This window comes from Solea solea, chromosome 20 (assembly GCF_958295425.1).
Source record: "Solea solea chromosome 20, fSolSol10.1, whole genome shotgun sequence".
In the NCBI taxonomy this organism is placed as follows: domain Eukaryota; kingdom Metazoa; phylum Chordata; class Actinopteri; order Pleuronectiformes; family Soleidae; genus Solea; species Solea solea.
Window position 1 is genome coordinate 1,489,660 of NC_081153.1, and position 9,953 is coordinate 1,499,612.

Genomic DNA, 9,953 nt, shown 5'->3' on the forward strand with positions numbered 1-9,953 from the left:
TTTGCAAAAGAAGAGTGGTCCAAAATTCCAGTGGAGAGGTGCAAGAAGCTTGTTGATGGTTATATGGAGAGATTGATTTCAGTTATTTTTTCCAACCAAATATTAAGTTGAGGGTGCCAATAATTTTGTCCAGCCCATTTTTTGAGTTTTGCTTGTAATTATATTCATTTTGGGTTTTTTCCCTCTCTTTTTGTGTTAATCCAATCAAATAAAGGAAATAAACATGTGTACAACAAAATGTGTAAATGGCATTTGTTTTCTGAGGAGAGAAACACTTTCAGCCATGACTGTATATTTATATTACAAAATGTTTATAAATCTTTTGCTTCTCTCCATTTGAAAAAAAAACACTTATTGATCATAAATAATACAAAAAATATATAAATATAAAATAAAACTTAAGTTAAAACTTAAAAGTTTCTAATAACAAATATTGGAATATTTTTGAGCTGATAATTTTTTATATCATGTATAAAATCTTCTGCTTAAATTAACATTTTCTCAGATTTTCACATATATTATATATACACATATTGCGATGATTATTATGAAAAATCTTTTTAAATCAACACAAACACAACATTTCTCTTGCATTCATGCATTTATTTGAGCTCAGGCTTTAATCTGAATAATCTTTTTTTAACTTTTACAATAATCGTACTTTAATTTCTTAAATAAATAAGTCACTCTTTACACTCAGTTAAGAAAAAATCTTTTATACACAAGAAATTCATTCATTTCACCACAAAACAACACGTTTACGTTTAAACAACAAAAATGATTAAAGTTAAAATCGCGGTCGAATAATCTTCATGTTACAGTGAAACTGAGTTTTTTTTACAGGATTCTTCATTATAACACAAAATTAATGAATTTTAACGTGAACATTTTTCGCATTATTACGTGATTTTCATTCATTTGTTTCTTAGTTTTTAAAATGACAGCAAATTAAATAAATTAATAAAACAATCGGAGGGGAAAAAAAACTTCCTGTCAAATTTAAACAGGAGGGAATTTTATGACCAAGCAGATCCACTACTGAACACCAGGGGGCGGCAGAAACATGATGTGATTTTTATCTTCAGAGTCAAAAACATTTAAATAAAAATGATGATTTTCATTATTCAATCAAATCAATATCAAATCATTAATTTGTGACTTTTGTTTTTTTAAAATATTTTTTACTTTTGTTTTCTTGTATTCTTTTACACTGAATTTGACACAAACACATTTTTTTACAGTTCAAAGTAACGTCAAGTTTTGTGTGAAGATTTTCGGTTTGTGTTCGTCGCTGAAGAAGAAGAAGAAGCTCAGTAGAAGAAATACACTGAGAGAAGAAGAAGAAAGGATCAACATCTTAAATTCATTGAAATGTTCCTGTTTCAAGACTTTAAATAAATGCAAATCACAAAACTAAAAAAACTTTTATGATTTTTTTTTTCTGATCTGTTTTTTCCAATATTTTTTTTTGGCTCAGTTTATACGAGATTTTTTTTCTTATAACAAGAAAATGTGAATCAATTGAAGATTTGTCTTCAATGTAGTTTCCAGTAAATACATCAAATGAGAAGTTGAAGCTTTTCTCACAGTGGAGTCGCCCCCTAGTGGCTATTCTCCATATTGTTAGTGTATTTTTGTGTAATATTTGACTGCAGTACTGTGATACTTACAGAAGATGACGCCAAAGCATATAACACCTATAACTGCCATGATGATCATCATCTGAAAAACAAACGGTCAGATTAAATAATTAATAACAACAAGTTCACTTTTCTGGATCTGTATAAAACTCTATCTGTTTATTATTTTTTATTAATTATAACCATTTTACATAAACACAACTAAATTCATCTGTTAAGATGTTGCTGACATCAACACATGTGAACTGAACTGATACATTCAAAATGAACGCCAAATCTGTAATCTGGATTATATCTGGGTGAAATTTATACTGACGGTAGAGTGTGTGATCCTGCAAACACAACTTTTGTTCAAATCCGTGAACTGTTGATAGATATATTTTAGGTTTCCTTAATGGTTTGACCATTAGAAAGAGGATTTCTGGGACATTTGATCACAGTTTGTGACGTCGTTCTTAAACTTGAATGGATTATTTACCCATCACAAAAAATTCAACATCCAAAAACAACAACAACAACAACAACAACAACAAAAGACTGTAGACAGGAAGTTGCTAACAGAAGGACAAACTTACAGATGTGTCTTTGTGTGCGTGTGTGTGTGTGTGTGTGTGTGTAAATCCTCATGATGACGTTAAAGCTGCTGACAAACAGGAAATCACTTCATCTCTGACTGTGGAGGGTGAAAGAGATTAACAAGAACAAGGGGTTAGAGAGAGAGAGAGACAGTGACACACACACACACACACACACACAGTGTAGGAAGTTTGGATTGAAAGTGAAAAAGTACAAGTGTGTGTCTGTTTATGTGTCATTGTGAGGACCACTGTTCAGGACCTTCATTGTGAGGACACTCTGTCCTCACTTCTTCAGAGACATGTTGGACGAGTTTAAATCAGACTTTGATTCAAATTCCCCTGTGTTCATGTTGTTGCCTCGAAACACAACCGAACACGAAAAAAGACAAAAATACAGCTTTTATGGACCTAACTGCCCCCTACTGGTTCCTACTGAAGATGCAGGCAACTTCAATATAAATATGACTATTTTACAGTGAATATTAGAGGCTTGAAAATGAATGATAGGTCTTCACTCCAAGTACAGATGTGCACACCAGTGTGTGTGTGTGTGTGTGTATATATTGAGGGTGGGCGGAGTTATATCACAAATCACAGCTGGCTCCTTAATCCCCAACTGTCACTGTAATCCAGATTGGGATCTCTCTCGCTCCCTTTGTGAGCTTCTGATTGGACATGGAATGGCTTTGTCTGTCCACTGGATGGATGGATGGAGACTGATGCATCATGGGAAAAAAAGGCATGCTGACCTTGCAGTTTTTCCACCAGTACTTGTTCTTGAGTTTGGCGGCGCTGCTCTCGAACTGCGAGGCGCCGGCCTGCAGGGCGTCGGCGCGGTCGTCCAGCTCCGACAGCTTCTGGTCTCGCTCCAGGACTTTGTCTACGTTGACTCGCATGATGTCCACCACCTGAGGGACAAGGACAAGGTCAGTGACATCTCTGGAAATGTTTAAAAACAAAAAGAAGAGTTTTTAGTCTCCGTCCTCACCTCGTCCACCTGCGCCTGCGTCTGCTGCAGTCGTCTGTTGCTGGTCAGGTTTGGGGGCGGAGCCGGACCGTCCTCGCCGTCCGGACCTCCAGGTGCTCCTGGTGTATCTGGAGTGGACCTGCAGGACCAGAGGTGATTATCAAAATAGCGTCTAAGTGCATGATGATTGATGAGAGAGCGACCCCTAAAGGAAGTGCGAAACACTGCATGTGCCGAAATAGCTCAGTTGGGAGAGCGTCAGACTGAAGATCTGAAGGTCCCTGGTTCGATCCCGGGTTTCGGCAGGTTTTGGTAAACAAAGCTGACAGATCCTTCTGTTCATAAACCATTGAGTTTATATGAGTGTGGTATGCACTCGGATGGAATTCATCGTTAGTGCTTCCCAAACATACATTTGCAATTTAAAAATATATGAACCTTGAACCTGAACTACAGCGACTTTTAATTTGTTAGTATTTCATTCTACTTCTATTTAACTTAATTCTTAAATCATATTTTAACATGTAAGTCCTGTTTTTTATTTACTTACTTGACTTTTTTCTAATGAAGCATTTTTACACTGTAGTTTTATTACTGACTGCATTTTTAATTTTATTGTAAGTTTGTTATTTTTTAACTTATTTTGCTTTATTCTAATATAGTATTTTGTAGTATTACTTTAAATGAATTTGTAATAAGAGTTTTTTTTACATGTAGCAATACTACTTACTAATTAATTACTAACCATTATGACAAATCCTTCTTCTAGAAATACAAATATAATATAAAATATATCATATAAAAATATAAAAAGCAGGATGTTTTATTTGTAACAGAATAATTAGTGTTGCTCGTTTGTTACGTACATTATCGTCCTTTCTAACTGTAGTGTTGCTACTTATCACATTGCAGTACAGCTACAATAAATAAAGTATTTTTCACACGTTAATATTTGTACTTTCTGTTACACTTCGTAGAAAATTGTACATTTTGTTGTCGCTACTTTTGATTTTACTCAAACGTCAGAGAACTTTGTGTCATTTGGCAGCGACTTAACGAAACTGAAGCGGCTCGAATAATAAACAGCAAAATTTAATTTCAATAATAGAAACATGACTCATCTCACTTTGGCCTCACACACACACACACACACACACACACACACAGTGACAGATTAGTGCAGCAGCAGCAGCAGCAAAGGTTTGGATTTGTGTGACAGAGATAAACATAAAACTGTTCCCCTCCCCCACAACAGCACATACGTCAAATTAAATCTGTTTTGAAATGTATAAAAAATACAGTGTTACTGTTTGAATGTCTTCATTCTTGAGCTGAATAACGCGTGTACGTTAACGTCATGTTTTTAAAAGTATCAATGATGGTTGACAGTGAGTCACATCATTAACGGTCTGTTCCTGCGTCTGATTTTCAAACACAAACACTCACAACTTCCATTTGTGCGATTAAAAAACAATGAATGAAAACAAACAAATATGGAGTCAAATGTAAGTGGATATTTAGTGATTTTTTAAAAAAGGTTTGTACGTCAAAAATATAAGTACTCACATGTCAGCGGCGTCAGGAGGATGAGATAATCTGAATCGCAGAGAGAGAGAGAGGATGAGATAATCTGAGTCACAGAGAGAGAGAGAGAAAAAGAGAGAGAGGATGAGATAATCTGAGTCACAGACAGCGAGAGGGGTGTGTGTGTGAGAGAGAGAGATGGAAAGAGAGAGAGGTGTGTGTGTGTGTGTGAGAGATGGAAAGAGAGAGAGGTGTGTGTGTGTGTGTGAGAGATGGAAAGAGAGAGAGGTGTGTGTGTGTGTGAGAGACTGTGATTGAATATAAATGAAGCACGATGACTTGAGTCTTTTCTCAATGATTTTTCTCAAAGATTTTAACTTTTAAAATATCACACTCAAAAATGTTCTATGTATTTGACATATTTGACGTATTTTATTAATGAAGTACTATGAGTAAGTTATAAAGTGTATGACATTTAAAAATGAAAAAATATTTTTTAATGCTTTGATACTTTATTACATTTCACTATTTTCATCTGATGACTCTTTTTTTGCATATTTATATAATTGAACAGATTTTAAAAAAAACTTTCATTCCTTTTTTCAATCAAAAATTTTGAAAACCAATAACTTTTTCGTCAAAATTTAGACGACATACTAAAGTATGACTTTTTTTGTCAAAATTCTTATGACAAATTGTGTCTTTTTTGTCAAAATATGGACGTAAAACTAGAGTATGACTTTTTTGTCAAAATTCTTATGACAAATTGTGTCTTTTTTGTCAAAATATGGACGAAAAACTAGAGTAAGACTTTTTTGGTCAAAATTTGGACGACATACGAAGCGATGACTTTTTTGTCAAAATTTAGATGACATACTTAAGTATGACTTTTTTGTCAAAATTTGGATCACATACTAAAGTATGATGTTTGTGTCACATTTTGGACGAGATACGAAACTATGACTTATTTGTCAAAATTTGGTTGACAAACTAAAGTATGACTTTTTTGTCAAAATTTAGACGACATACTTAAGTATGATTTTTTTGTCAAAATTTAGATGACATACCTAAGTATGACTTTTTTGTCTTATTTTGGACGACATGCTAACGATGACTTTTTTGTCAAAAATTTGGGTGACACACTAACCGATGACTTTTTTGTCAAACTTTAGACGACATACTAAAGTATGTCATTTTCTTGTCAAAATTTGGAAGACATACTATGGCATCCAAATTATGACTTTTTTTCTAAATTTTTTGTCAAAATTTGGATGACAAATTTTGCCTTTTTGTCAAAATTTGGACGAAAAACTAAAGTATGACTTTTTTGTCAAAATGAAGACGACATTCTAAACAATGACTTTTTTGTCAAAAATCTGGACAACATACTAACCGATGACTTTTTTGTCAAAATATGCACAACATACTAAAGTATGACTTTTTTGTCTCATTTTGGACAACTATGACTTTTTTGTTTAAATTTGGATGACACACTATAAAGTATGACTTTTTTGTCAAAATTTGGTTGACATACTAACCGATGACTTTTGTCAAACTTTAGACGACATACTAAAGTATGTCATTTTCTTGTCAAAATTTGGAAGACATACTTTGGCATCCAAATTATGACTTTTTTTGTCAAAATTTGGATGACAAATATTGTCTTTTCTGCCAAATTTGGACAAAAACATCATACTTTAGTATGTCATCCAAATTTTGACAAAAAAGTCATACTTTAGTTTGTCAACCAAAAATTTGGACGACATACTAAAGTATGCCTTTTTTATAAAAATGTTGATATTCTTACTGTACTTTGAAATTTTTACATATTACTCACAACTTACCATGTCCAGTTGTATTTTTAATTTATAATTTAATCTCAGTAACACACCGACACAGAAACTCTTTCAAGTGTCATTTATTGTCATTTCCTTTGGCTTCAGTAAATGATGAATAGTGATGAATTCAGGCTCATTAAATCCCACAATAACCAGCAAAACAAATGTTATTCATGCTTATACAAAGCTTTCTGATTCATCACATTGTGTTCATGTCATTTCAGTCCTTTCTCTTTTCACCGTTCACACATTCTGTTTTGTTCACTGATGATATTTACAGAAGATAATAATGATATAGATCTGAAGATCTGAACAGTTCAGCTAAAGCAGCATCTGCACAGTTTCACGAGGCGAGCGACGCTTTAACGTCTCTGACAAAGAACAACAATGACTTTTAGTCCTTAAAAATAATGCAAAATACAAAGAAAAATAAAATGGAAACAGGCTTTTTATCACTTTTTTTGATACAATTAGAAAATAATTGTTGAACATGTTTAATTCTGTTTTACTATTATTGACCGAGTAGACATTGATTTAATTACAAGAGTGAAATCTGTTAAAATCATGAATTTGAAGCATTTTAAACGTTCAGCTCTTCACTTTTGATCTACTTTAAAAGCGTCACTAAAGCAAAAATGATTTTAATCATAATCACACGAACAGTGTTACAATAAAGTCTTAAATTTAAACTTAAACCAGTCTTTGCTAAATCTTAATCACAACAACATGAAGCTCACAGCATCATTAGTTCAGCCTTATCATTATTATTATTATTACTTACAGGATATAGTATATTTCTTTTTACAAACTGTACAATCTTGAGGAAAATATTTCTTAAAATAGGTTTTGACTTTTGTTAAGGGAAAAAAATAAATTCTTAAATTTGAACAGTTAGAAATGTTGGATTTTCAGGATGATTATCGTTCTTTATTTGATGAATTGATAAGACATTCTCTCAGGAAGGTTTTTGTTGATGAGCAGATTTAAAAAAAAAAAAATAGGACAAATTCCCTTTCAGTCTATCATTTAAAATCTAAGTGGGTTTTACTGTTTGTTTTTTAAAAAAAAGACTAAAATTAAACAAAATGTAGACGTAAATCTGTCTCACCAGATTATGAATTTTAAAAGCCTTTTTAAGACTGAAATTTTGGAATTTTTGTCTGCTAAAGAAACAATGTTACGGGAGCGTATCATTCAGCATTCAACTAAAATGATTTTAAATGATTTAAAAAAAGGCTGTTTTTATGACATTTGTCATTTCAGGTCTGATGTCATTTTTAAAAATGAGTTTGTGGGCGGCGACATCATCCTCCACCAAGTTACAACCAGCTTCTGTTGGACGTGACGAGGAGCAAAAAAAAAGAAAAACTCCTAAAAACACACCCCCAAATGTTTTTTTGCAATTTCACTGAATTTAAGTTCAGCATCGTTTGTTTTGTTTTAGCTTTGATTATGGGATGTGAAGTTGACAATGCTGTATGTACAGTAAATATTATTTCTATTTCAAATGTATTTCAAATGAAAACTTAATAAAAAAATGATAAAGAAAATTTGAGTTAATTTCAAAGGAGGGAAAAATCAAATACATCATTTCTTTCTTACAATTTCAAAAGCTTTAAAAATCAAAAATCTTGTGAGTTCCATAAATATAAAATATAAATATTAATATAGTTATTTACAGGACGTGACACAGATTGTTGTTTATATTCTCTTCAAGTTAATAAACAAAAAAAAATCTATCTATAATTAAAATAAAGTAAATCTAATAACACGGGTTTAATAATTTAATGTAAGAAAAATCAGTCCAACATAAATCATTTTTAAAATAATGTTTTTAAATGTAATAAAATTTGAATCATTTCCACACTGAGGGCAATTTCAGTGGAAAAATTTTAAATCTTTGTTTTATCGTTTAAACAAAGTTGCAGAATCAGCAGAAAAGTCTCTTTTTTTATTCTGCTGAAGAAATTATTTTTAAAATGACAAATTTTCACTAACAAATTGACTTTTAAGATCTAATTTCAGTTCATCTCATCTAAATAGTTTGACAGTGTACTTTTAAAATAATACAAAAATAAATACACATTAAAGCACTTTTTATATATATACTGTATATTTATATATTATATTCAGTTTTATAATATTTTGCTCAAACCTCACATATACAATAGCAATAAAGTGCTTGTAAGTAAATATGAAATAAACAGTTCAGAGAATAAAACGGAACATTTTCTCGTGTGCAAACCTTTGTGCATTTTTATTTATTTCGCTCTCTGAGCTCAAACTTTTAAAGAAATTACTGCTGAAACATTTGCAGACATTATTTATCTGGACCAAAATGATTTCAATTCAAGATGTTATTGAATTCATGATAAAAATATATGTTTAAACCTCTTAGAATATTCTAAAACACAGTGAAATCACGTCGCGTTTTTAAGTACGAAGTCTTTTCGTCAGTCTTTTTCGTATCTGTACGAACTTTAAAACTTTTCAACCTAAAATAATAATAATATAACAAAAATGTTCACTGTAAAAAAGTGAAAAATAAGAGTACATGAGTTTGCTATAAATCGCAGGGACATGGAATGACCAGGGCGACACAGGCGCCCCCTTGTGGCACTTGAAAATATATGACTATCTCTGTATGTCGGTGAGCGAGACACATGAAATATTATCGTTTTTTTCCCCCATTAACAAATATCATGATAATATTAAAATTCAGCGTATAAATTAAATAACTGAGTGATTCATTATCGTGTGACGTGATAAAATCACATATTGTCTCATTCTTAGACTCGTACGCATAATGATATTTGTCGGTGACGTCAAAGTTTTTCAGTCCTGCAGTTTTTAGAGAAACACATTTGACCTTTAGCTGATTCTACGAAGTCGAGGACTCTTTGTAGTTTCACACGACGAGCGGTGCGAGGGGAGGAGCTTCAGAGTGATGTCAGAGCATCAGCTGTGTGTGTGTGTGTGTGTCAGGGTTTCCTCCAGGTCAGTGGAGGGACGGCAGCGTTGGCGTCGCAGTACGAGCCGCTGCTCTCGGCGTCGCCGGGCAGAGCCGGGTTCTTCCTGTCGTCACCGTCTGTGTCGTCCACCGTCATGAGTGACGTGGACTTCCTGTCAGTGGACACAAAATACACTGTGTGTGTGTGTCTCATCTCTGTGCGTGGGTGTCTCACCTGTCTCTGTGTGTCTGTGTCTCATCTGTCTCTGTGCGTGTGTCTCTCATCTGTCTCTGTGTGTGTATCTCATCTCTGTGTGTGTGTCTCACCTGTCTGTGTGTGTGTCTCACCTGTCTCTCTGTGTGTATGTCTCATCTGTCTCTGTGCGTGTGTCTCACCTGTCTGTGTGTGTGTCTCACCTGTCTGTCTGTGTGTGTCACCTGTCTCTCTGTGTGTGT

At 33.2% G+C, this 9,953-nt stretch overlaps 2 protein-coding genes and 1 non-coding gene across 5 annotated transcripts in view; 1 reads left to right on the forward strand and 2 right to left on the reverse strand.

The window, feature by feature from the left end:
- Positions 1 to 662: 662 nt before the first annotated feature.
- Positions 663 to 4,898, reverse strand: LOC131447590 (vesicle-associated membrane protein 2-like). The gene is made up of 5 exons (XM_058619469.1): positions 4,752 to 4,898; positions 3,207 to 3,324; positions 2,968 to 3,126; positions 1,671 to 1,722; positions 663 to 1,327 (listed from the first exon to the last, which is right to left on the reverse strand). Coding segments are annotated over exons 1-5 (348 nt in total). The 5' UTR covers positions 4,754 to 4,898; the 3' UTR covers positions 663 to 1,310.
- Positions 3,418 to 3,490, forward strand: trnaf-gaa (transfer RNA phenylalanine (anticodon GAA)). Its single transcript has one exon. It is a non-coding gene; the product is annotated as a tRNA-Phe (tRNA).
- A 1,713-nt stretch (positions 4,899 to 6,611) lies between the features above and the next one.
- Positions 6,612 to 9,953, reverse strand: part of LOC131447114 (non-homologous end joining factor IFFO1-like) — an 11,959-nt gene continuing 8,617 nt past the window's right edge. For 2 of the 3 annotated variants that reach the window (XM_058618590.1, XM_058618589.1), the window contains exon 10: positions 6,612 to 9,670. In XM_058618590.1, the coding sequence (XP_058474573.1) occupies positions 9,529 to 9,670 (142 nt within the window). In that variant the 3' untranslated portion in view covers positions 6,612 to 9,528. Of the gene's footprint in view, positions 9,671 to 9,705 lie in introns of those variants that run through there. The other variant, XR_009233995.1, reaches the window with a different exon arrangement.